This window comes from Tremella mesenterica (assembly GCF_000271645.1).
Source record: "Tremella mesenterica DSM 1558 unplaced genomic scaffold TREMEscaffold_1, whole genome shotgun sequence".
NCBI classification, from domain to species: domain Eukaryota; kingdom Fungi; phylum Basidiomycota; class Tremellomycetes; order Tremellales; family Tremellaceae; genus Tremella; species Tremella mesenterica.
In genome coordinates, this window is record NW_006711225.1 from 1,982,559 (window position 1) to 2,009,579 (window position 27,021).

At 46.7% G+C, this 27,021-nt stretch overlaps 8 protein-coding genes across 8 annotated transcripts; 6 read left to right on the forward strand and 2 right to left on the reverse strand.

The window, feature by feature from the left end:
- Positions 1-246: 246 nt before the first annotated feature.
- TREMEDRAFT_41754 (uncharacterized protein) lies at positions 247-4,360 on the reverse strand (the record flags this gene model as incomplete). Its single annotated transcript, XM_007000884.1, has 6 exons — positions 247-965; positions 1,224-1,377; positions 1,934-2,811; positions 2,938-3,468; positions 3,604-3,816; positions 3,906-4,360. 6 exons carry the CDS (start codon positions 4,358-4,360, stop codon positions 785-787), a joined length of 2,412 nt encoding a protein of 803 aa, XP_007000946.1. The 3' UTR covers positions 247-784.
- A 645-nt stretch (positions 4,361-5,005) lies between these two features.
- On the forward strand, positions 5,006-7,158 carry TREMEDRAFT_66889 (uncharacterized protein; the record flags this gene model as incomplete). Its single annotated transcript, XM_007001827.1, has 5 exons — positions 5,006-5,059; positions 5,107-5,777; positions 5,896-6,207; positions 6,519-6,724; positions 6,980-7,158. 5 exons carry the CDS (start codon positions 5,006-5,008, stop codon positions 7,156-7,158), a joined length of 1,422 nt encoding a protein of 473 aa, XP_007001889.1.
- Positions 7,159-7,786: 628 nt separating this feature from the next.
- On the reverse strand, positions 7,787-10,592 carry TREMEDRAFT_58601 (uncharacterized protein; the record flags this gene model as incomplete). The annotated part of the gene is made up of 8 exons (XM_007001266.1): positions 7,787-8,146; positions 8,338-8,583; positions 8,748-8,823; positions 8,880-9,206; positions 9,353-9,885; positions 9,942-10,239; positions 10,313-10,530; positions 10,590-10,592. The coding sequence occupies 8 exons, from the start codon at positions 10,590-10,592 to the stop codon at positions 7,787-7,789; spliced, it is 2,061 nt and encodes a 686-aa protein (XP_007001328.1).
- Positions 10,593-10,954: 362 nt separating this feature from the next.
- Positions 10,955-12,295, forward strand: TREMEDRAFT_25063 (uncharacterized protein; the record flags this gene model as incomplete). The annotated part of the gene is made up of 6 exons (XM_007000515.1): positions 10,955-10,977; positions 11,021-11,129; positions 11,225-11,462; positions 11,505-11,621; positions 11,672-11,855; positions 11,977-12,295. The coding sequence occupies 6 exons, from the start codon at positions 10,955-10,957 to the stop codon at positions 12,293-12,295; spliced, it is 990 nt and encodes a 329-aa protein (XP_007000577.1).
- Positions 12,296-13,099: 804 nt separating this feature from the next.
- Positions 13,100-14,607, forward strand: TREMEDRAFT_16454 (uncharacterized protein; the record flags this gene model as incomplete). Its single annotated transcript, XM_007000360.1, has 8 exons — positions 13,100-13,170; positions 13,228-13,317; positions 13,365-13,454; positions 13,693-13,815; positions 13,859-13,933; positions 13,983-14,067; positions 14,242-14,403; positions 14,575-14,607. Coding segments are annotated over 8 exons (729 nt in total), but the record flags the coding sequence as incomplete, so codon positions are not given.
- Positions 14,608-15,860: 1,253 nt separating this feature from the next.
- Positions 15,861-16,544, forward strand: TREMEDRAFT_58604 (uncharacterized protein; the record flags this gene model as incomplete). The annotated part of the gene is made up of 1 exon (XM_007001267.1): positions 15,861-16,544. One exon carries the CDS (start codon positions 15,861-15,863, stop codon positions 16,542-16,544), a length of 684 nt encoding a protein of 227 aa, XP_007001329.1.
- A 607-nt stretch (positions 16,545-17,151) lies between these two features.
- On the forward strand, positions 17,152-18,531 carry TREMEDRAFT_58605 (uncharacterized protein; the record flags this gene model as incomplete). Its single annotated transcript, XM_007001268.1, has 1 exon — positions 17,152-18,531. The coding sequence occupies one exon, from the start codon at positions 17,152-17,154 to the stop codon at positions 18,529-18,531; it is 1,380 nt and encodes a 459-aa protein (XP_007001330.1).
- Positions 18,532-22,106: 3,575 nt separating this feature from the next.
- On the forward strand, positions 22,107-22,943 carry TREMEDRAFT_58606 (uncharacterized protein; the record flags this gene model as incomplete). Its single annotated transcript, XM_007001269.1, has 1 exon — positions 22,107-22,943. One exon carries the CDS (start codon positions 22,107-22,109, stop codon positions 22,941-22,943), a length of 837 nt encoding a protein of 278 aa, XP_007001331.1.
- Between the last annotated feature and the right edge of the window lie 4,078 nt (positions 22,944-27,021).

Below are 27,021 nucleotides of genomic sequence, written 5' to 3' on the forward strand. Positions count from 1 at the left end.
AAAGATATGATTCATGAATCATCTCTTCCTCACTTATCCCCTCCTCGCTACATTCTTCCCCTGATCGATTCATTTTGAATCAAAGACTCCTGGGGATTGTTAACATCAAAGATCGTATGGCTGGATCTCCTAATTGCCCCACAACCTCCATGGATAAATGCGTCCGTTTGGGAACAGACTATTCGCCTACACGCTTTCTAGAATTACTCAGATGCGAAGGGGAGCGTGCGTTAAGACACATTATATGGTTGAATGCACATGCATAAATGATTGTCGTATGATAACTTGGCTACATGATCCTTCTTCCTCTCTTCCCACCCTCATCCCACCTTCATGAATTCGAGATACCGTTTCCCACACGCTTCATATCCTACCATATGCACATGCTAGTTTTGCGAATTACTCTTCATAAGCGGGACCTGATCTCCGTCCCACGCTTCATGTCGCGCATGCCGCCCTATACACAGAATGAATTCTATTATTTCTCATAAGCGATATTTTACCTAATAAAAAGAGTCAAGTTTCATGCACATGATGATAGATGATTTGTTGATGTTCTCGTCACGAATATTGCAAAATTCAAAGACGATTGATGATTGATGATGACTCTCGATTGTTAGAGATTGTTGAAGGTTGGCGGAGGTTGTGGAAGGTTGTTGAAGATTGTTGAAGATTGTTGAAGATTGTTGAAGATTGTTGAAGATTGTTGAAGATTGTTGAAGGTTGTTGAAGATTGTTGGAACATTGTTTGTAATTGTCGACATTGGAGAAAGATTGAAGATCATCAACATCCAAATGGACAAAACGAAGTGGTAACCCCCGAATCCATGCTACTTCGGGAAACAGTCACTCCGAATTCACCAGATGGCACCACCCAATCTTGCTTCACCACGTCCCATATGGAAACGTCGTATTTTGACAAAGTGAATGTGACTGTGTCTGAAGTTTGAGGTTGTAGGTTTATCCTATGTGTCAGTCACCCTACTCATACGATCAGAATGACACTTTTCGAACGTTCACTAAGGAGACAAGGGTAAGTCGTGTTCATATAGCAGACCGATCGTCGATGGAGTGAAGAATGGGGCTCAGGAGCACCAGAGAGATGGCGGTGATGATGAGGGTGCAGGGGCCTTGAGGGATATAGTCGGAAAAGCGGGTGTCCGACAGTGGGGGAAAGAGATGAAGGGATGTGTGAAGTTAGTAAAAGATATTGTGATACTTACCTCGCGAAATCTCTCAACACCCTAGGTGGCTCACCGGCTTCAGGTGGATAAGTCAAATATAATTGTGCAACTTCGCACCCGTCCACCGAGCCCGTATTCTCAACATCGACGCTGATTGTCCATCTAGGTTTTTGGAGACTGTCGGTCAGAATACCTTCAATTCACTCGCCATGACACTAGCCTCCACAGTCACCATCTCATCATCAAGAGGAGGACAACAAGCTGAAAGGCGTCGATAGGTTGATTCACCACGCAGAAGGCAGACAGTAAAGACGGATGATGGAAAGGTACGGAGTGAGACGAATTGCAGAGCGGTGGTCATACTGAAAAAGACGTGAGGACTGAAACGAAGGTTGTGGTCAAAAGGGATCAACGGGAAATAGGACATGCGACTGACTCATATGCTAAAAACCGTCCAATTTCCACTCCCTTCGCTGCGCCGGGACCATCCGACCCATCGGAAGCAGTCGATTTTCCAGAATCAGATTCGGTCCCATTTGTCGGCAACGACCACGAAGCACTAGAAGTGACAGAACTGATATTCGATCCTTTCCAAGACGACGTGACACTAACGCTCGTCCCATTCGAAGAATCATTGACCGATGAAGTGATTGTGGGATACACCGACGTGTTTCCACTGGTTCCAGTCGGACTCGAGCTGGACATAGTCACTGATTTATGGTGTTTGGTCGAATTATCATCCCTTCGACGATCATACAATTCCGTAGTGAAGTTGAAGTATTCGAAGGTTGTATCACTTTCATATATTTGTAAATTACTCAATTCGAAAGTGGTGTAACTCAACCCATATCCAAATTCATACCTCGGTGTTATGTTGTTAGCGAGAAAATGTCTGTAATCGATATTCAATCCTTCCTCATAATTCACCTGAGGTTCAGGTATTGAATCACTTGATACGTAGAATATATCCGCCGAATAATCCGATCTGTTCTTCGCTATGGTATATGGTAATCTCCCTGATGGATTATATTTCCCATATAAAATATCCACCAATGAATTTCCAGATTCTTGACCTGGTAAACCTGCCCATAGAACAGCAGTGACGTTCGGATGATCAATCCATGGTTCCATGATAATAGGTCCGACGGAATGTACGACGACTATTGTATTCTTGCAATAGGAAGCTACGGCCAAGATGAGATTATCGCCATTATTCCAAGCGGTGAGATTATTCCGATCTCCTTCGTTACCATCTACGGTAATGTAATCTTCACCGGATTGAGATTTGATCCCTACTATAGCTATGTCGGCGTTGGCAGCGGAAGATGATGCGGCGTAAAGATCCCAATCGTTGAATGTCCATGCGACGTCGGTACCGTCTTCTCGGGCTTGACGAACGATAGCGGAAACGGGATCGACTAGATAAGGGAATTCACAAGTTCCAGAACCCCAACCCATGGCGAAGGTACCATCATCACCCCCGCGGTCGCCGAAGCCGTTCGGACCGAGTTGTGGGGGACCGAGGTCGGAGCCGAATAAAACGAGGGACTTGGGTTTGTTGAGAGGAAGAACGTTTTGATCGTTTTTGAGGAGGACGATGGAGGCAGCCCCAATACGTTGTATCAATCTGCGGGATTAGCACAGATACTACACACCCACAACTCACTTAACCTCTCAGCAGGGGACGAGTCACGAGTAACTGTGGAAATTTGTGGCAGAAGACAAGGAAAGAGATAAATTGATATGAACTCACTTCCAATGATCATCTTGGACATTAACAAACGAGTTGGTCTCAGGGGCATACCGTTTGAAAGCATCAAAGTTGACATCTGGATAATCCTGATCCTGCCCAACGAGGAAATAAGCAGCCATAATTCTCTCTGCCATGTCATCCAATCTCGCTTCTGCGACACTTCCATTATTGACCGCTTCGGTGAGATTACTGCCAAAGAAACTTGTATAACTGTCGAAGGTGACATCACCCGGCATGGTCATATCCAGTCCAGAGTTTACCGACAAGACGCCAGAATGAGTGGCAGTCCAATCACTCATGACATAACCTTCGAAACCGAAGTCAGTTTTGAGAACTCCGTTGAGAGTTTTAGAATCTTGACAGGCCCAAGAACCGTTGATGAGGTTGTAAGAGCACATGACTGCCGCTACGTCCGCAGCGACGGCTCGGAGAAAAGGGTGGGTGTATATTTCCCGGAGGGTTCGATCGTCGATGTTGGACGAAGAGGTGGTACGGTTGCGTTCTTGCTCATTTCCGACGAAGTGTTTGACGCTGGAGATTAGTTATCAATAGACTCAAACCATCTCTTCTTAGCATTTGATGATACAGGGAGGGGATTCGATGGGGCGAGGAAAGAGGTCAGAGAGTCCTCAGATGGACGAAGAGGGATTAAAGGAAAGCACTAACGTCGCTTGTACACCTGCATCTTGCAATCCTCTTATGGTCATCTCAGTAGCCCAACCACTGAGGTAAGGATCCCCTCCAAAGCCTTCCCAGTTCCTACCTCCAGCAGCTACTCTGCCCATATTAGTCATTGGTCCCAAGGCCACGTGAACGCCTTTGCCTCGGAATTCTTGACCCATTGCTAGACCGCGATGGTACATGAGGTCTTTGTCAAAGCTTTACGTCAGCAGATGCAATCGTCTCATACCGTGAACCAATGCCCCGAGACGAGCAATGAAGATGGTCAAAATAATAGCTTAACTCACGTAGCAGCGACATTTATTCCAGCTGGAAAAGCAGATACATGATCTGTCAACCTCACTCCTAAAGGCGAATCTTGCAGACAAAGTCCTGAAAAGTTATGTTCAGGGACAGAGGGAATATTTCCCACGCATCTACCTAGTGCCCAGCCGACACCGGTGGTGAGTTGAACTTTTTCTTCGATTGACCAGTCTGAAAGGTAATCCCTGGCCTTCCGGTGTGCAGCTTTCCATTTTGAAGATCTGTGGGCGTACGAAGGTTCGAGGGGGTAGTCGATTTGTGGGGAAGTGTATCCGGAAGGAATGACCGCATAGGGGTTTTTGGTGGTGCTAGTGGGGCAAGTTGAAGTCGTGGTCGTGGAGTTGAAAGAGGTGGTAGTGGAAGAAGAGTTGTCTCGGTGGAACACCCGCCCAGAGACGAGTCCCACCAAGAGGAGAGGAAGGAGTGAAGTGGCGAGCATGTTGTTGGAGAACCTGAAGAATGGGGAGAAAGTTATGGGGATATAAGAAGGATTTGAGACTGGTGCCGGTTAGTAGACTATCCAACTAGGCTATTGTCATTCAATTCAACCCTCCATCTTGTGACCACATGTTTGAGAAATCTTGAAACTTTGCTCGGGCGGCCGGGCGGGGTGCCGAGCGGGGAATCGATTGCGGGATCGACGAGGGGAGAGAACAGAGCATGTACTCACTAAGTGAGAGTACCTAGTCTAAATTCATCATCTCATCTTCGGACCGGTGGTGTCGACTGTGAGACATCCAGAATTAAGCCGTGGGGAGGGAAATCACCCGGTCTCTGATCTGAGCAGCTAGCAACCACAGTAGCAGCTGGTCACTGATTGATGACAGTGGGATATCTTGGCGAGAAGGAACTGATGTTGACCCAGACAATGCGCCATGTGGTGTAGAGGATCGTTCAATGGGTGAGGATGCCGTGGCGTAGTGGGCAAGCTGCGGTATGCGGCATGCGAGACCAAAGGCCAACGGAAGGGAAACTCGGAAACTGTTCCGTCGGAGCTGAGGGTCACGTGACTCACTTCTCCCCTTTCAACATCAGCGTCAGCGTCAATCCTACAGCATGAGCATCACTGAGTAACTGACTCACCATGGCCAACCAAGATTCACAGAGCGATTCACTGGTATGTCAACAGTGTCACCAAGTGAGTTTCCTCGTAGTCAAACACTCTTCATCCAAGCTGACCTTCAGCCACTTCATTTAGATCCTTCGTTATCTTCCCTAACTCCCTCACAATATTCACTCATCACCTCTGCTCTTCCTTCCCCTTCCGGCCCATCCCCCTTATCTCCCACAGCTAAACTCTCCTCCTTGCCTTCTTCATCACGTCAATCAGCATCCATATGGGCCACTGCCAACGGTCTCGAACCACCCAATAAAGGTGTGGCAGAATCGTTCGTCCTCTTGTCTGAATCAGCTGTTACTCCAAGTCCAGCACTCGTCTCTCCTGGTCCAGTCAGTGCATCTCATCTACATGCTTTATTATCGAGCAGAACACCGATAAGTCATCCATTATGTTTAGACTGTGCGGGGTTATTGCAATCTGAACTAGCGAGACAGAGGGAAGACTTAGCCAAGGAACGTGATGGCTATATCGCTTTTGAGCGTGGATTATCGAGAGCAAGTAGAAAGGCGGAAAAGTCAACTGGAGATAAGAGGGATGAGAAAGGCTTAGGGGAGTATGGTCTCGAAGGAGATGATAAAGAATGGGAAGAGTTGATGAGAAAGAAAGTCGAGTTGCAAGGGGAAGAAACGAGGTTGATCAAACTTTTACAAGAAAAGGAAAAGGTTTTGGAAAGTGTGAGAGAAGAGGAAGAGAGGATAAAGGTTGAGAAGGCTGAGATGGATAGGGAGGAGGATGAGTGAGTGACGCTTTCGTCCGACCCATCATATCCGATTCATGTGTCCTTGTTAAGATCTCTTTACGCCTCGGGAGCGAATGTTCTTATCACCAGTCTATTTTGAAAGCTGACGATTCAGATTCCTCCTTTCCCATCTTTCCCTCACTCGTACAATGACCAAACTCACATCGGCTCGTGGAACGGCGAAAACTCAACATCTCCTAGCATCTACCCTTCTACAACATCTGGAATCTACCAACGTATACAACGATGCTTTTCTCATAGGTCACGTTCCTCTCTCCGGAAATGCAGGAATGACCGTCGGTACCATTAACGGTTTGAGACTGGGTGGAAGACCAGTGGTGGAATGGGAAGAGATTAATGCTGCTTGGGGATTAGTAGCTTTATGTTTGGATAGGATAGCTGTGAAAGTTGGATGTGTTTTCGAAGGGTGAGTGTTATGAATCTGTCCCCTCTTTTTACTATCTCCACTACGATTGATCTCCACAATAATCGTATCACGCTGCCTGTCACATATCCACTGGTCATCCTCGAATTCTCTTCATTGAGCCACTTTGCCCCTACCTGAATCTTCACCTTACTTCCCTATATTCAATCTCATTCTACCTCATTCGTCATCGTCACAACTTCCAGCAAACCCATTCCACCCCACCATTTCTAGCAATGGATGATACTTGCTCTTGGGATCTTGAAGATTTATCAATCCCCAATCTCTGTTGCTTTATATTGACCAATTATCAGTTATAAAATCATCCCACTTGGATCTTTCTCCCGAATCGACGCTTTACCACCTTCCAAAGCCTCTTTCGAATTATACGGTTCAACAGACCTTTCGTTATCCCCCGCAAGATTATTACATAACAGGAGATTCAACCTCGCTCTTATAGCCTTTCTCGATTTATTGAAACAATTATTATCACACGGTTGGAAATTATCACGTTCTTGGGGTATGTCAAATAAACAAGATTCTCAAATTTCCCAAAACTCCCAAAACATCCAAAACACCTCAAACCAACTTTCCCAAAATATCCCAACTTCGCCCATCAAATCCCGAAATCAACCTCCCAGATCGGAACCCACCAGCATCGATAATACCGGAATGGGAGTGAACATGAATGGGAAACATGCAGTGGGAAGTGGAGGAAATGTGAGAGGTGAAAGTGAAGGATCAGGAGTAGGAGTAGGTATAGAAATCACTAAAGATAAAATAGCAGGATATTCTATAAAGTTACCTAGTTTGACAATGGGTATGGGAAGTATGATGGGTTTTAATAATGATGATCATTCTGGTGGGGAAGATCAATGGACTAGAGCTTGTAGAGGTGTTTTGGTGGTTTTGAAAAGAATTTTGATTTTGGAGAGTGAAAGTGAAAGGGGATGATCGAGTTCTGTTCTTTCTTCTTCTTCTTTTGCTTCTTTCTTCTTCTTCTTCTTCTTCTTCTTCTTCTTCTTCTTCTCCTCCCCCTTCTTCTTCTCCATCATCATCATCATAATCATCATTTTTTATTTTGTCATGGTCATTTTTAGTATTCAGATATCATGGTTTGATACAAAGGATATCTTTGACTTGATATCCTAAACTTTTGTTCGGACCTGTAGAAATATCATTCTTCCCCCGACCTCTCAAACTATGATCGAGTATCTAGAACTCCGGTCAGTTGGTATGTACACCAAATGTGAACAAGGGATTATGGATCATAAGCGAAGATGGGTTTTTTTTAACAATCAGAGTGATCATAAGCAATCAATAGGAGGGTGGGGAGGAAAGGTGATTATGGGTATACATGAAGTTTATGGAAAGAAAAGATTCAATGCCAAATTTGTTGTATGCATCTTCAACTTTATATCACTTTCAATCATCTTCCTTTTTATTCAACTAAATACTTCAACCCCCATCCTACCCCACCTTATGATACTCTAACACCCACCCGAGCGGTGATTTCAAAACGAGCAATGACGGAGGATTTGAATATGAGCCTAGCAAACAGTCTAAAATTGTAAAATATCAATCACAATGGTAATCCACATATATCACAATCAGTCTTCCCAGCCTCATTAACAAAAGTACAATGTGGACAAATCTTTTCTCCCCCACCTCCAACACCTGTTCCTGCTCCCACACCAGTACCATTCGTTGAAGCAGTAGAATTGTTTGGTAAAGGAGAATCTATTCCCATTCTATCAAAAGCGGCAGAAGGGATACTTGAAGTGTTAGATTGAGGAGGTGTGGAAGCTTCTGTAAAAGATGATTCTACTATTGTCAAAAGGGTTTGCCAGCCTGGTGTTGATAGAAGATGATTGATTTGCGGTATAGATGTTGTGGAAGAGAGGTGTGATACGGATGTGAGACAAAGAAGTTTTTGTTCTTCCTATTGGAGTCAGTGTGGTTCTATTTGAGATAAGACAATCCTTCAATCACATTCCTAGACTTAGAAGACAGAAGATCTATTTGATGAGAGAAAGAGGAACATAGGCGAGGGGCGAAGGATGGTTGGAGAGTTAAGGAAAAGAGGGGGGGGGGGGGGGGAGATAAGAGGGCAAACGGATGGTGGTAACTTACAAGAGAAAATAATCCTTGCATACATAAGAAACAAACCAAATGCCAATCACTTAACCATCTTCCGATTCCAAATTTGGTATCATCTTCCCATGTCTCTGGAGCAGATATCAGTCGTCCACGAAGAAGCTGGCCAAGTTGACGAATCACAACGTCGAGGGATTGATCTTGCAACCCTGGACGATTTTCTATGGGGAATGAGTTGGACAAGAATAACGGGGCGGGGTCAACTGGGAAACCATGAGTTATCTGAGAGTCAATGAAGGTCCAAGGGGTTCTCTGCAAGCATATTTGTGACTGATATGACGAGCTCGTCCACAAGGAAGGGCCCGGGGGATCATAAGTCAGAGGTAGATGATATGGAATGTAGAGAAGCGATAGCCGAAAGTTTGGTGGGAAACAAGCTCACTCACATTTACGAAGAGATACTCGACTGGAAACGTTGGCTTGGCAGGCATTTTCACTTGTATACCATATTCATTCTTGAAACTGAAACCGTCAGCACCACAAACAAATCCAAGGTACCCACGAGAACCTAAACTCACCTGTAGAACACTTCTGGTATATATTCCCCTTCTCCAGGCGTTCGGACTCTCACAACACCCGGATCCACACTAGCTTCCACTATTCCAGCTCTGACCATAGCTTCAGCTTGTTCAGTAGCTTGCCAGGCGATCACGTCGATGCCACCCTCTTGTGTGCCGGTCAGACAACATGTGACGAATCTTGATGAGAAGGTTCCAGTGGGAGAAAATCTCGTCGGTAAGGGATGGGCGATCTGGTAAGAAGCTGAAAGAAGCATTTCGAGAGATGTGGCAGTGTATGATTGAGCGTGACGTTTGTATAACAGTCGTGTGATGTCTTCTGGTTCACTGTGGAATTAGCTCAAAGACTTTCTCCCAAATCCACACAATCAGCTATCTATGTATCGTGTCGTAAGCTTCGATAGCCCTGGAGTGCTCACATACGTTGAGATGTGATGAGAATGATTGCTGCACTCGACTGAAAGAGCACTCACGGAGTCAAATCAGTGTATATCATCCCCACCACTCCCAAACCTTTAGCACACCACCCCGCAATCTCACTGACACGTTCTTCATCCTCCCATGGTATTTCCACCGTCAACCCATCCACTTCACCTTCCTGTCTAGGCTCCCATATCGCTTCCACAACAGTTTTTACACCCATGGGTACTTTTTCGTATTTGTCCCATCTACCGATGAGGAATCCAAATCTCTGCATTCCAGTCTTTCTCCAAGCGAACAATAATTCGTCGATCAGTGTAGGAGTAGAAAACTCCACATGGTCCACCATCCTGAATGTCTGACTGGATAAGGTCAATGCCGAAGGCTGACATGTTGAACAGATTCCAGCTGGAAAGGGAGCGTGGCTACCTGTCGGACAAGGCGTCTGAACCGATAGTGACAAGGGTGTGAGAGGTGGAATATCTGACGTCGAGTTTGGTGGACGGGAAGAAAGAAGTTTTTTGAGATAAGAATGATAGGAAAGATGTTTGATTTGATTTTCAGCTTGATATTTCATATCATATGGCTGTCACATCAGCTGTGTCCATACTAAACAAGTCAATGATGACGGAAAAAACTGACTTCCAGAGGCATACAATAATCACACATTCCTTTTTCTCCATGACGACAAAATTGCGGATCAAACTTTCTCTCGATTTTTCCACTCTGTTTCTCCCAATATTGGTCTATCTCCGGTTCCACCACGTGCGACAGATCCTTGAGGGCCACGGTGTGGTGTAAGGGAGGGTCGGTGATAGTATGAGGATGACTTGGATCTGGTTGAGTGGGAAGAGAATTTGATGTAGAAGCTTCTGTCGTAGGATGGGAAGTTGAGTCAGCTTCGAGTGGTTTATACGACATGAATAAAAGGTCTCCGTGTCTATTCAGTCAGCAATCAAAATCGAGGCCGCCTCGTGATTATATACTTGAGGCATGAGACTCTGGATACTCACGAGAATCCCATGTCTCCTACTTTACGTCCAATGAGCGCTTGGAAGGGTACGAGCTCCCCACTGGAACCAGGCTGGTTGCTCAATCGAAGGGTTGAAGGGTCCGGTTGTGGGTCAGATTTTGGAATGGTACCCAACATCAGGTTGGCGAAATCTTCTCCTGAGGTATTGGGGTCTACGGTGACACGAGCAGTTCCCGCTGGGGAGCGGATACGTAGAAGCTGAACCATCAGTACTCAGTACTATGTCTGCCAAATTGCATAAAGAGAAGCGGACTCACCATGATGACCCGGCTGACGATGAGTGGCTATGGGCGAAACGGAGCAAGATGGCGTCTACTTGAGGATAAGCTTTGGAAGCAAGTACGCCGTACTTGTTCTCAACAGCGAGTCAAGCTGTCACTCTCAACGAATCTGACCTGCGAAGACTTTTGATTAGAGGAAAGATACAAGTAAGTAAGCAAAGAAGAGCTAAGCTTAGCGGATGGACGATGCGTCATGACGCAGCGTCTGCACTACAATCATCCACGGAGATTGCTGGATCTCCGTTTGCCACCCTTCCCTTCTCCCTCCCCCTCCTCCACCACACAAAGTACCGTACTTACCTGCACACTTCTACCGCTTGCGAGGTAAACCAGCGGTGACGATGCCACGCTTACAAATCCTCCAGTATGTTATATCCCATGTATCTGGTCAGAAGCTGATGTGAAAGACATAAATCCTATCATCCTTACCTGGAGAAGAACAAGCAGCGCGTGAGAGAAGATGAAGCCAAGGCAGCTGCTGCAGAGTTGGAACAAGAGCAAAAGCGGATAGACAAGGTGTGTCACGTCTTGAAACCATCTCATCGAGTCCAGGCTCATGTACCTCTCATAACTATCATAATCTCTAAGCATCAACATTGCTCATACATCAGGACTCCACCGCCCGTCTGGACTACTTGCGGCGAAGGGCCGGTTCTCCAACCTTTGCTGTCGACCCTTCCGCCGCCACTGGTCTTTCAACAGGGTTGGAAGAGGACATTCTCCCCTCCACTTCAACTCATAACGACAAAGGAGAATCTTTGCTCGAACGGCATAGGAAGAAAAAGGCTCAGGAAGAAAAACGTGAACGAAAGAAACGGGAGAGATTGGATTTTGATTTCCCTAAGCCTGGTCAACGAAGTGATTATTTAGATAAGGACCGACCCTTGCAAGAGGATGGTCGTGATGAATGGACGAGAAAGAGAGATGATGATGGGAATGGAGATTGGAGATGGGATAAAAATGGTCATATCAATTTCTTCACCGATTTGGAGCAGGTAAGTAGACCATGTCTCTCCTTGATGGACAAGTCCTTGTCACTGACGAACAGCCAGATGAAGATAAAGAGCGACCGACTTTGACGGAAATAGCTAAGAAAAAGCAAAAAGAAAAGGAAGATCCATTTACTATGTATCTCGCCAGACCAGAGAGGGAAACTAAGCCGTGGTATACGGACAAGGAGTTTAAGCGTGTAGAAGATAAAGAGACGGGTGAAGAGGCCGAGCAACGTCGTGCTAGGGATAAGTAAGTCCACTCAGATGTATTCCCATTCCCCACTCTCCTTTTAGTCTGAGATAGTAGAGTAAGCCACTGCGCGTCAAAGTGTCTTTTTTTTCCTGACCGATCGTGAGAATTAACTCTGTAGACGAAAAGATGTACGTAGCAAACATCGCCATGATCCACTCTCCTTAGTCGACTCTCTACTCTCTTCACAACCTAAACCTCATCCCACTACCAACAATAGACCATCGATCGGACGCCAAGCCGAAAGGGGAATGTCGGAACGTGAGAGAGCTATGGCCATGTTGGCGCAATCCAAAGGTGGTAGTCAGAAATGGGACGATACGCCCTCGAGCGTCGGAGGAACGTGGGGGGATCGTCTGGAGCGTGAGAAGGATAGGGCGGGAACATTCTTTGCCAAAACGGAGACTCCGAGATGGGGAGGGAAAAGTTGGGAAGTGTGAATTTTTTCTCACTTTTCCCATGCATACAGCTCGCCGTAGGGTTACCATTGTGTGAACGGTAGTCAAGTTGGTGGCGTTGGGAGGATCTGATTCCATTTGAACCTTTGTGCCGTGCCCCCGGCAATGTGGTCATGTTTCCGTATCATGAGATTTTTGTTAGTAAGATTTAAAACCGAGGCACCGGGAGTGGGTAGTCACCTTAGCGAATCACAACCTTCTCTGGCCTCGCCCTATCACCGTGCTATGGCTACCTACCTACCTACCTACTAGCAGTATCGTAATACACCCGCAGTCCGGTCCTGCATTACTTTTGTACATACATATATCACCGTACATTATACATCATCTACTTTTTCACCCACTCATTCATCTTTGTAGCCCAGGTGGCCACTTTGGTTTCTTCCTCTTTCAATCGATCGAACGGTTAGTCACGCGATCGAGATCATGTCCGACCAATATCAACCTCATGACACTCACGATGGCCACGATGGACCGAATGGGACGGCAGCTACAGAAATCCGAGAAGAACCTATACGGAAACGACCAAAGTTGGAACAGCTACAATCATGGATTTCGTCACCGAAAAGAGAACAAGAACGACCTATGAGACTAGTGATCAAAAACCGTATGTTCATATCCCTTCGAACCTCTCTGTATCGTATACCTCCCTGCTCTGATTCCCACTTCGAGTTGTCGTTGACGCTCTCCTATCTCTCAACGGTTCACCAACCGCCCGCCCGTTCACTTTCTGTTGTACCAACGATGTACCATGTGATGTCTCAGAAGTCATAAATATGACACACAGATTTTATAGCTATGATAGGAGAATACACAGGTACTGTCCTCTTCCTCATCTTTGCTTTGGGAGGAACGAAGTAAGTCCCTTTTCGCCCTCGTCGATCATCGATAAGCATCACACCAACTGATCGTAGCGTGGCTTTGATCCCCAACACGAGTGTGACGGGCGACACCACGATTGGACAAAGCGGATCGACCGCTTCCACAGTAAACACCTCGAACTTGTGAGCCCTCTCCTCTCTACATCGTTCATGCTACTGCTGATGTTCAGATTGTATATCGCCCTATCATTCGGATTCTCTTTGGCTGTGAACGCATGGATCTTCTTCCGTGTCTCTGGAGGGTTGTTCAATCCTGCCGTGTGAGTAGATATGAATTCGCGGGCAATCTTTTTCTCCTTCTGCCTTGATTCATGATCCGCCTTCTTGCGCCCTACGCCCCGCCACGAGGCCCCATTTGAGGGGATCTCAATGATCAACCATGTGACCTATCGCCCTGTCCGTCTTTCCGAGGCACTAAGTCACCGATCATGATGGAGTACCTTCGAACGATCGAAAATAGGGCGGGAAATTGATAGAGAGACAAGAATTGATTCGCAGGTCGCTTGGTATGGTTCTGGTCGGTTCTATCACACCCGTTCGAGGAGTCCTCCTCTCCTTTTCTCAGATATTGGGGGGAATCACCGGAGCCGCCATTATACAAGCTATCACACCTGGTACTTTGTCAGTCATAATAAAATATTATCCGCTTCCACTGATGAAGCAGAAACGTCCGTACGACTTTGGGAGGAGGGACAAGTGTAGCTCAAGGATTATTCATCGAGATGTTCCTTACCGCCTTGTAAGTTTCCAAGATCTCGCTGCTGTAAGTACCGAGACTGAAGAAGTAGGTTGATGTTGGCCATCCTCTTGTTGGCTGCGGAGAAGCATGCGGCGACTTTCATCGCCCCTATTGGTATTGGGCTAGCTTTATTTGTGAGCCTGAATAATCCTCCCTTCAACACCCATGCTATACTTGCGGTCCGTCTGTTGTTTTCCTTGTTAGTGTTTCTCCCCTCCCAACAGGCTCAAGATGTAATCTTGAGGGAGAGAGTAGGGGGGGACCGCTAGGCATCCAGCTTCGATACGCTGTGCAGATGCTGATATCAGATCGCCGAATTGTTGGGGGTTTATTATACCGGCGGTTCTCTCAACCCTGCGAGATCATTTGGACCCTCTGTCGTGCTCAAGACATTTGAACATTATCACTGGATCTACTGGCTCGGACCAGCCATGGGCGCTGTGATAGCCGCTGGGTTCTTCAGAATGCTCGTGAGTTTTGCCCTTCATCTCCTCCTGGCTTCAATCGCGATCAATCTGTCTTGCGCCTTCCTTGAAATTTCGTTACCCCTCGCTCCCAGATCACCGTCTCATCAAACTTCTCCTTGTGCTACACAATTCTCAGGCGGGCTCAATGTCAGTTCAAGGTTAGCTGATTGGCAGAAATTCCTACAATACGAGACTGTACTCGGTCCGGATGCTGATGCAGGTGGTCCCGCGCCAACTGTGGTCATTGTCACTGGCAGGGATGACGAGGAAAAGAAGATCGGCATACCGTTAGCGGGGAAGAATGTAGCTGTTTCTGGTCCCGACTTGGATCAGCTCTTACGACAAGTTAGCAACCCCATCTCGGTAAGTGCTCATTTCCACCTTTTCCGCCTGCATGTTCCCAACATCTATGGACATCCTGCCCCATCGCTTTCTGTTCTTTCCTGATACCTCCTACAATACCTACATCCCTCTTGTCTCCACTCCGATGCAATCTTGGTCCATGTGAGAGACTGGAGCTCACAACCAGGCCGCACACATGGAACGTTCTCGATCCCGAGGTAAAGACGACGTGGAAGATCGTTTAGCTAGGATTGAAGCCATGCTCCGACGTATCACCTCCCCTCCCGCCTCCCCACGCTCAGCTCTCAAAGAGCGATTCGATATCAATCCAGGGGGACATTACGCCGTGACGGGAGATGGTAGGTTGTCCGATGCTACCATGGTCAATAGTGCCGCTAGTGGATCGAACGAAACGGGAGTGGCTGGACAACCTCATGCCGAGTTGGGAAGGAGGATGTAACAATCACCGAGGAGCTTCTGAACACTGTGAATACCGTCTCAATATTGCTTATTAATCTTTTAATGTCAGATAGGTGTAAATCTATGTGTATAAACATCATAACTCGCGTAATGGGCAGGAGGGAGAGGAGTGTAGGCGGATCATCGGAAACGTGTCAATCCGTGAACATATTGTGGATTATCATCTTTGTGTATCTATCTGTTTGAGAAATGCATCACACCCTGCTATGTAATGTTGCCATGCAGCCAAGAGGCCCTCGTGTGGAGCAGTACATTTTGTCCCACGCTTTCTTTCCCCACGACCGCAGCGGGTCGGAGTACGTATCGTTCACGAGGATTAGAACTCCGAGGGAGGAATGTCCGTGCGACTCCAACTCCACCCATCTCTTCCCTCCCTGTTCAAACCACCTTTGAAACCTTTCCTCTGATGATCCCCCAAGCTTCTTTTCCTATGTGTCATAATCTCACCTATACTATCCTCAACCTCTGATGTCCTGCCAAGTATAAAAATGAAAGGATATCTTGAAATATGAGAAATACTTTTTGTGTCTCTGATCATGGGATATGTTTAAAACCGCCAAAAATCCCCCCTTCTTTCCATAAGCAACTTTCTTTCGATTCGTATTAATTCGCCAACAACACTCTGGTTGATAGTGAATATGACCATACGTTCATATAGTCTTCTCTCCCTGTCCCCATATCCATCAGGGGGAACCTCGGGAAAGAAACCATCCGTAATCATCAAACAAGGGGATTTTTTAGCGTTTGACGAGTTTAAGAGTGAAGAACTTGTATTTCATCCAGTCTCATATTCTTGGAAAAGCACCGCTAGACCAACTTATAAAGTCAATAGTATTTTCAATACAAGTCCAAATAGATTGAAAGCCATGTACGCTGCATCTTCTGAGTTTGGCCAAATAGGTAGAATTTATTGCTCTGACAATTCCCGGGTGAATGGTATAAATGAGAAGAGCTGGGGGACGGATAAACATGCAAAAAGAATCAATCAAGCTTGTGAGGTGGTACTTTCACAATCAAAATGGTACCGTGTTGAAGAGGTCAAAGGTGACTTTATCAGCTTGGTTCCAATTCAGGAGCCTTCTGAATGTAATGTTGTTAGACCTTGGGAGCTGGCTAAAGATGTTGGTCACAAGCAGATTCTACCCCTCCTTCGATCTTCACAATCAAAGTCAATACCCATCTCAGAAGGTAAACTCCATGTTATAAGTATAAACAGATTGAGTATGCTCACGAGAATGGCACCACACTCAAAGGAAACCTCAGCTTGGTCAAGTCGTGGGACCAATGATAGCGGTACGGATGTGTCAAGTTCTCGGACATAAACTTTCGTTCGTAAACTATAACCCTTTTGAGAGTCGATGTCGGTAAATGAGTAGATTAGGATGATTTGGAAAAACCATCAAGAATCTTTGTTATTCATCATTCACCACTTCATTATCCTCTGAGACTCCTCTCACTCTCCTCCAATTTTCTTACCGAGGGTGAGAGGAAATGAACATGAGTGATTTGGCACATGTATGTGGATATTTGCAGTTTTACTCCCTCTGCATTCACAGTTTTCCATTGGCAGATAGCCTTTGAAAGGCTACAGCAACAGATGACATCTTCCTCAATGGTCTTGTCATTATAGGAGGAAATTCGCGCGACTTTCATCTCACTCGTTCTTGAGCCCACTTCTCACCTCACCTTTCATATACCTGATCTGATGGGGATATAGATTGATTGTTCTAGACCTGTGGCAGTGCTTCACGCCTTCTTTTATGCACCTCAGCTTCAGTCTCCGCCGCACTGCCTCGTAGAAAGGAGCGTTGATTTACGTGAGACTCTCCTCCTGCCTCTGATGGGGATATAAATCACTTGAGTAAGTCTCATCTTTGTTCTTCCAAACAACTTTCATCATATTTGCCACCCAGAGCACTGAGTTACAGTATGGACATCGCGAATTCCAGAGGTTCCTCTTCACCCCTTAGCTCCCTTACCCCTACCCCCCCTCCCTCAGAACCAGCAGAAACAGGAAACGGAAATAGTACAGAGGTTCGGGTCGGGGATGTCCTTCTTCTGGCCAGGTTTGAGACGACCAGGCTTCGGTGTGACCCAAACTCTCGATTGTGGATTTCAGGTCCCGAGTCTGACAAAAAACAGATCTATAGCGCTTTGGATAACCGTTCATCACTAATGGCCATGTACAAGGCAGTGTTCATTGACAGATCAGGTAAAATCTTCCGGAAGCAATCCCAATCTGCAGGGGTCACAGCCAGAGACTGGGTAGGGCAGGCAGATTCGGATTCAGTTGCAGCTCTGGAGGTGAAGTTCAAGGACTGGAATCCATATGTAGTCGAGCAGGTGAGAGAAACAGAGGTCGAACTGCGGCGACTGAAGGTGAAAGACGCAGGCACAACATTGGTGAACATCAAAGCATTAGACCCCTGGGATATTGAGACTCGTACTGGTACAAGAGGGCTCTTGCCTCAGCAGGGTATTCCTCCTGGGACAGAAAGAGTACGAAAAGTCGAGACCCTAGGACTTGAAACATTGAATGCACTCTTGGAAGGCAATTCAATTCAAGGCCCATATTGGCCAATCACAAGTGCCGGAAACAAACAGAACAACAGTACGAGTAGCGGTCAAACGATCTCAGCGGCAACAGTAGCTGGGGCAAGTGATCAGTCATATTGGGAACAAGTGAAGCCTGGCAAAACGGTTGTCAGTGTGCCTTATTACCGTTTGACTCTAGCTCGCAGAGACACTCTAGATGGAGAGTGGAGAAAGCTCAATAAGGAGGAATACGATGGTGAGACGTGGATGGACTCAGAGACAAGAAGTACCCGCAACTCAGAAGTAGTTTTCTGTGATGATGGCAAAGTTCAATGGCCAGAACTAGCCGCGAAGTTATATGAGGTTGTTGTTTGTGATACCCACATATATGAAAAAGAAGATAAAACGGGTCAAACAATATTTTACATGGATCAGGAGGGGACTATCCAGTCTGGGGAAGAGGGCAACACGCGCAAGTTGGCTGCGAAGTTAGGTGGATGGATATCCTTTCGCTGCATCACAAAAGACCGTGTGACTCTTGGTCTTAGAAAGCTAGAACCTAACGACAAGAGAGATCTGAAAAGACCCCGTTCCCACGGAGCCGCATCCCAGACTTTGGACGGCCATATAGGAAGGTGGCACTTCAGCACTTATATGGAGTCAGACAAGATCATTCCAGAGACTGATAGGGTGGTCCGAAAGGGATACTTTGATCGAGCTTTAGGATGGGATGGGGCCTGGCCATCAGGAGCCCCTGGGACTCCCACTGCATAATAGTTCGTCATTTGTTGCAATCAACCCCAAACCTATGAGAGGCGGTATCTTGACCATACCAGAGTTTCTGCATGTCAGTATGATTTGAGTTGTGATCTTTTGCCATTATGATCAGCCGTGCGTTTACATACGTACATTACCTCTTTGCACTATCTTTGCACGGTCATACACGCCAGCGTGCACGTAATGACGACAGCACTTGGGATGAGATTATCGTCAGGTGTAATCGTCCTCTTTCGCGCTGAGGGCGGTGCACAGTACAGATTTGATGATTGGAACGATGTACGTTCAGGAACTCGGTGCCCTATCACCGAAAGTGTTGGGTGGTGGACATACAACGCATGGGTTTTGTGATCAACTTGCTATGGCACAACGTCCCCAGATTGCCCACTAGGTTATTGTTGGTCGATAGAATCGGCCGGGGACGGCCGAACCGACATTAGAAAATTACCCCTTCCGTGGAATAACCCGTCACTCAACTTATCCTCTGAACTTTATTCAATCGTCTTTGGTTTCCTGCATGTGAGTGGAATGTGATAAGTATAGAGACATGTAGAATTGATGCATGCTCTTTTCCCCCTCTGTATTATCATCTAATTATCAGCAAACAGATCAACAGTCGGAACTCCACATACCTCTGTGTATAACTAAGGCAAGTTCCTATTTCTACTCTACTCATAATGACCTCAGTGTCGTCAAAGATCTCTCTTGATAACCACCCTAAGTTATCCCACGATTGCATCATATGCTCCGTGGAGGAAGTCAATCGAGGTGTATCTACAGATAGGTGACGTGTGGAATATTGTCACAGGTAATGATACGGAACCTGGTCGCGTAGGGGTTAGGCGGTACAAGGATCGTTGGAGAAGAGTTGAAGGAATGGGAAAAGTGGCAAGCAAGGGAGAATAAAGCGCAGGGGATGATCAAGGGGACAGTGTCGGACGCTGTGATGCTTGATTTATCTGAGAAGATGTCAGCTAAAGAAATGTGGGATTATTGTGTGAACCTGCATGTGACAGCCACAATTGAGAATCAGAGGAACGTCCGTCAAGCATTGTTTAGCTATGACTTAAGGGACAATGCGACAGCTGAAAAAATGGCTAAGCATGTAGACGAATTCTCGAAGACGATGGCTGAAGCAAAGTTGGTTGGATTGATCTTTGACTCACAGGAACGAGCCGGATTATTCCTCAACACTATCCTAGCACAGTCCTACAGGATCATCCATATGGAAGTAATGATTTATCCTAAGCAGGATAGAACCTGAGAAAAGGTCTTAATGATCTTCAACGCAGAAACAGCGCGACATACGGCGTGCCCTGTTGGTAGGACCAATAGAAAGGGATTTGCGATGTTGGCCAAAAGGGATAAAGGAATGAGGGTGAACCAAGATAATCTCTCTGATGGTCAGCCCAGGAAAGGAACTAGAAAGTGTTCTAACTGTGATACTGTAGGACATCTAGCGAAGTACTGTCGTAAACCTAAAAGAGAGGATACGAACAGGAAAGAAAACGCAGATGGAAAGGATGGAGGTAAAAAGAAATGGAGGATTAACTATAAGAATAATAAGAAAGGACATACGGTCTCGAAGGATGAGAACCAGTCCAAAGATAACTCCAAAACCTCCTTGATGTATTCGTCATTGGATGGTGAACATGAGGCGCAGGCCGGGATGGCCATGTCGACAGAGTCATGGTTCGATGATGACGAAGGGTACACGAGTAACATTGTATGGCCCGAAGAAGTTGAAAACCCATGGGTTGAGGATAATGAGTGGGTTGGACTAGCTACAGAGTCTAATGACGTTAGCCACACTCGTGTAATCCCCACCTGGGTAGTGGATAGTGGTGCAACTCACCACATAACTCCTCACAGGTCGATAATGACCAATATTAAAAGACTAGCAAAACCGAGAGTATTCGGACTAGCATCTGGCAAGTCAATGACGGCTTGGGAAACAGGTAATATTAATCTCGAACTAGATTCAGGACAAAAGATGGTACTGAAGGATGTACATCACATCCCCACAGCGAAGATAAGTCTCCTCTCCCTATTGTCACGGCCGTCGAATAACTTCTCTCTAACAGACCAAAGGTCAACGAACCTCGGCTGACTTGACACTACGGCTTCAATGTCTCACCCAAACAAAGGGGGCAGGCGTTGAAAGGAACGTACGACGTACTTCGACGTAATTACTCTGACTGGGGTTTTTCTCTGATGGCGATGTATCTCGATTTGTATGTAGCTATCTCTATCAATTTTTCACTACTGACAACAATCAAGGATCGCTGAAGAAGTTCAGCGATCTGTAAACTATCTATACTTCTCCTCTCTTCTCATAGAACGTCCTTCAACTCCTGCACAGCCTCACGCTCAGTCCTCTTCGCTCAACTTTGCCGTACCTTGCCATATCCCCGATATCCTACTCCGCTCACTTCGACTAACTTTGCCTAACTTCCCCTACTCTGCTCTCACACGGTTTCCTTCTCCTAACTTCGCCGTAGTTCTCCGTTAGGCCGGGTTGTCGTGATAAATGCTCCCTAGGTTCCCATCACTTCGTGTAGTTGGTCTCAGTGGTTCGGGGTGATGGTGAAAGGAGGGTCGGTGATGGTTGTTGATGGTACCACCACCACCAGTCGTATGTACAACCCCGAGAAACTCCGCCGCGAGACCAAACCCGCGGATACCTCTCTCTTTTATGCATCCTCTCTCGTCTCACCAAACCAACAGATTAACAGTCGGACACTATCACTGTGTATAAACTTAGCCATCCACACACCTAGACATCCCTCCTGCCATTACCTTCTCACTTCGTGAGTGTTACTGTCCACAACCTGGGGGGCCACGAGGGCTTGTCCGGCTGCCAGGGTTTGTGGGATAGGCAGGTTGGGTTGTGGGTGTGCGGAGTGCGCGCCTGCGGAATAAAGAGACAAACGAGACGGACTGAGGCCTCACGGCGGAAGTCAACCAAAGCTTCAGGCTGCGGTTCAGAGGAGATCGGTCGAGACGAGCGGTCGAGACGAACGATCGAACGAGATCCGAAAGTGAGCGAGCGATCGCGAGCGATTACGGTCGAGTCGAGTCGGAAAGCGAGCGAGCGATCGCAAGCGATTACGAACGAGATCAGATAGCGAGCGAGCAATCGCGAGCGATTACGGTCGAGTCATTGAACGATCGAACGATCTTACGATCATCAGTGGTATAGTGATCGTAATAATACTTGTAGTTACATCATCAAGTACTTGTAGTTAAAATCAGTCGACAGTACATAGTCGAGCGTGATACTTACAAGGGGATGGTACGGGTCATAGTACTAGTCCAGTAGAATCTTGACAGGAGAAGAGTAGATTAGGAGACGGGAAAGGGCGTAATTGGTTGGATAGTAGGGAGCGAAGGACAGTTGTAGTTTACTGCGGCGGAGACGTCTTTGAGACGCATACCTATGGGCTTGCCGGTAGAAGGAAATCCAGTCCAACCTGGTGGCGGCTACTACGTTGTAGTACTCGCCTAGCGCACGATAAGTCTTTCTTGAGAGTCTATTTTTGATCTAGAAGACGAAGCTCACGTACATCAATATGAGCGAATATTTAGGAACCACACTCAATAACATTCCCATTCTTTCCAATGCCCACGGCTACTACGCGTGGAGCACACAAGCCCGACTTCACCTTACCATTGTCGGCTGCATCGGCATCATCAAAGGAACAGACACCGAGGCGTATCGAAGTCTCAGAGTCTCACAAGACATACGAGCGGGGTCTATGCCGCCTAGAGAGGACGAGATGGATGGTCCCAGGACATTGGGGACAGACGAGATGAAGAGATGGGATGAGTGGAGAAAGAGGGAGCTTAGAGCCCAGGGTGTCATCCAAGCCAGGGTAGATATGGGACTTTTGATGGAGATTCAAGAGTTATCTACGGCGAAGGAGATGTGGGATTGGCTGGAGAACGACATGAAGATAAGTACTCCTCATCATTGTTCTGCCATCGAAAGAAAGCTCCGTACTCATTTCCTCCCTTCCAATTCCTCGGTCAACAATCTCGTTAAACATCTCACCACATTCAACTCTCTCTTCTTTGAAGCCAAACATGCCGGTTGCGAGTTTTCCGATAACACTTGTGTTCAACTATTCCTTGATTCTCTCACCCGTGCTACCGACTTTGACATTGCTCTTCGTATCTTCCAACAACAATGCGGCTACCTTCATACATGGGATAATGTTAGGAAGATGTACCAAGGGGAGATTGCTCGAAGGGAAGCAAGGGGTGAAGGAGATGTAGTTGGAGAGGTGAATACGGCAATGCAGAAGGTTTCCCTGGAGCATGGTGCAAAAGGGAAGGGTAAACCTTGGTTCAAGGGAAAGAAAGGTGGTAATGGTGGTGGTGGAAAAGATAGTCAGGGTAAAGGTTAGAAGGATGGACTAAAGTGTTGGAACTGCAGGGAAAGTGGACATATGAAGGCGGATTGTCCGAGGAAGGAGGATAATAATGAGGGAAAGATGAAAGGAAAGGGAAAGGGTGAAAAGCATGCCGGAGAAGCAAGATTGGAAGAATTTGAGATAGGGGCTATCGGCAAAGACAACTCGTCAACCTCTACTTCCATTCCCGAATTCCTTGTTGATAGTGGATGCACCCACCATGTCTCCCCTTACATCCATCTGTTCACAAACCTCAAGAAACTTACCTCACCTGCTTATTCTCAGTTCCTAACAGCGGTAGAATGGTTGCGTCTTCTTATGTCTTAACAATGGAAGAGGAATCAAACTTCAAGACGTATTTTATCAACCCTCAGCTACAACAATTATCTTTCAGCATATACTCTGATAGATAAGGGGTGGAAAGTCGACCTGCATGACATGGTTTTGTCAAGAAACGGCTTGATCATCAAGGGCGAGAGACAGGGGAATTTCCTGTTTGTCCAGATGGGGATTGTTCACCACAATCCATCTCAACCAGAAGGCTTCCAGATACCTCAAGTAAATGAAATCAAAGCAAGAGCAAGTCTTCTGGAAGAGGAACATAAAAGACTGGGACATATTGGTCGTGAGAAACTCCTGAAGCTAGCAGGTGATGGACTACTACATAATTCGAGGGAGCAGCTGGAACAGGATACGTTCAAGCTGGAGGAATGCGACACTTGTCAAGCTCGCAGGGCAACAAGGCTACCCAAGGGGAAAGAAAGCCCGAGGGGGAAGGTAGATGCAGAGACGGTTCATGTCAATCTGGCCGGTCCTTTTGACCCATCCATTGGAGGAAATCGTCATTATCTGGCAATGATAGATGACTATTCTCGGATTGCTTCGGTGATACCCCTGCCTAATAAGCAGAATGTATTGATTCACCTGAAAGGGTTTGTCAACAAGTTGGAGAGGCAGACGGGAGGGAAAGTACGGTTTATCAGAAGTGATGGTGGACTGGAATTTGCCAGTGGACCAGCAGGTGCTTGGTACCACGAGACGGGAATTATCCATCAAGTTACTCCTAGGTACACTCCCGAGCTGAATGGAGTCGTGGAAAGGTTCAACAGAACTCTCAAGGAGATGACTGAAGCGATGTTGGCATCAGCCAATCTGAATAACGACTACTGGGATTGGGCGGTGAAATACGCCTGTTATCTCTTCATGAGGACGACCAGAGGTGAAGATGGTATCAATGCGTGGATGAAGTACACGGGTAGAGACCCAAATCTAAAGAACGCTTTGATGTTTGGGGAACTGGTGTTTGTTCAGATTCCCGGGGAGGTACGAGGAAAGTCAAGGTTAGATATTGACAAGGGAGAATTGGGAAGGGTCGTAGGAATGGATCCAGCAAAGAGTGGTTGGTACGTGAGGATGGAGAGTGATGGAAAGATGCTTTTCAGCAGGGATGTTAAGAGTGCTTCAGACCATCCCTTAACTCCAGAGAAGACGATCACACCCATTACTCCTCCCACGGCAGCAGTATCCAATCCTCCTCTACGACCTATTACAACTCTACCGGTAACACTTCCTTCCTCAAGAATGATACCTCCAGTACAACCAGCTCAGGTCGTGGTTGAACCTCTGGAAGAAGAAACAGAGTCAGTGAGTGTGAGGGAGAATGGAGGAGTGACAGAGCAGAGGAATGATGATGGTGTGGAAGGACAGAGGGAGACGGGATTGGATGTTGAGGCTACTCAAGAAACACCCACTCCCACGGCAAATCCTCTTCCAGCACCTATCCCTCCTGCGCCTGTAGCTCCTGTACCACCTCCTCCCCCACCTGTACTTCCTACTCAACGTAGTGCTCAAATTGCTGGACAAGTACCATATCAAGCAAACCTTGTGGAGAAATGGTATAGCAATATGACACGGGCATCTGCTATGGCGTCGGAGATGGGTATGGAAGAAGCAAATTCGTCACCGTCTGATGGACCTCAGACTGCTAGAGAAGCCCTTACTAGCAGGGATAAAGACGAATGGAAGAAAGCTATGCTCCGGGAACTTGACAATATCGAGTCAAAGGGAACATGGGAAGAAGCGTATCTTCCAGCAGGTCAAAAAGCTATTGCGTCAAGATGGGTATTCAATATCAAGAGAGACGTGGATGGTCAAATCGTCAAACATAAAGCAAGAGTTGTAGCAAAAGCTTTCTCCCAACAACCTGGGATTGATTATGAACAGACATATGCACCAGTGAGTAGGATGACGAGTCTTCGTCTACTTCTCACTATTGCGGCTACTTTTGATCTGGAACTACGACAAGCCGATGTTGCGGGAGCTTACCTTAATGGTGTTCTTGACAAAGAAGTCTACATGGAACATCCTGAAGCCATGGTACGACAGCGCAGTGGGACAGTACTGCGGTTGAAGAAGTCATTGTATGGGTTGAAACAGTCAGCCCGGGTGTTGGAACTCGGGAAAGCTCTGGAAGAGCAGGGTTTCAGGAGGACTGAGGGAGATTGGGGAATGTATGTCCGGCCGGCAGGAAAGCATGGAGGACTAGTGATTCTCCTGGCGTATGTTGATGACCTGGTCATAACTGCGAAGACAAACAAGGAGATTGATGGGGTTATGGAGAAGCTGAAAAGGAAATGGGTAATGACAGAAATGGGAGAAATGAAGCAGATTCTTGGCCTCAAGGTTACATGAGATCGTTTGAAGAGAAGATTCCATCTTTCTCAACCAGCTTACATCAATAAAGTCGCTTCCCGATTTCCTGGTCATTCACAACATTGTCCAATGACAGCTCCTTTCCCCACTCAGCATCACGATGAACCAGCAATCAGTGAAACCGATGAACTGGCACCTCTTTCCCCTTACCAAGCTGCTATTGGAAGCTTGATGTGGACATCGGCATGTACTCGGCCAGACATCAGCTTTGCGACAAACTTTCTAGCACGGTTTAGTGCTGCTCCCCTGTAAACTCATTAGCAACTTGCTCTACGAATAGTTGCTTATCTCAACAAGACACGAGAATACGGCTTGGTTCTTGGCGGAGAAGTGGGGAAAGGTTTAGAAGGTTGGGTGAACGCCAACTTTGCAGGATGTAAAGTGACACGGCGATCTACCACAGGATATATCTTCAAGCTCTGTGATTCAGTGATTAGTTGGATGTCAAAGGGACAAGGTTCAGTCACGACCTCAACATTAGAAGTAGAGTGTGTGGCAATGGCTGAAGCAGCAAAGGAAGCAAGATGGTTATCTGGGCTTGTGAAGGAATTGGTCAATTTCAAGGGAATAGTGACATTGAAATGCGACAAGAAGGGAGCTTTCGCGCTTGCTAATAACCCAGGTGTTCATACTCGGACAAAACACATCGAGTATCGTCACCATTTCATACGAGAACAAGTCTCAAACGGTCAAATTCAACTCGTCTATGTTCCAACCAATGATCAACAAGCGGATATTCTCACCAAAGCTTTGCTGGGCAAACGTCATTTGAAGAATATGGAGGATTTAAGGGTAGATGTTACGGGGTAACAACGAATCGAGAGAACTCTATCGAGTTCGACGGATTAGGATAGAGGAAAGCGGGAGTTGGAGGCAGTGCTGCAGTAGGTAGGGACGGGTTTTCCCCTTTCGAGATTTTCCCACTGGGTTTGCTCAAAGCGGTTTTTCACCTGTCCGAGTATGTACGTAGACGCTTGCAGCAGGAAGAGGACGAGGACAAGGATATCCATAGACAGTATATAGTACAATCAGCAAAGTACCAACTTTGCTGATTCTTCAATATCATTCTTTGGCTACATCGATTGCAGAGGAGACACGATCCATTAGCACCCGAGACTCTAGACTTCTACGAGACCTCCATCGAGTTTGACCCAACCTGCGACCTAGTTGTCGTGTTTCCAGTACCGTTACAGATTGCTTCAGTCAGAGCATCACAAGGGGAGCTCTTCTACCTGCGGGCCATCCTCAATGCTTACTCTGCCAGGTCTTTTGGGGAGCTCAAGACCGTGTACGGTGTAGAATACTGTACCTTCCAGGAGGCGGCAAGGATGTTAGGTCTGTTTGTGGCTGAGAACAAGGC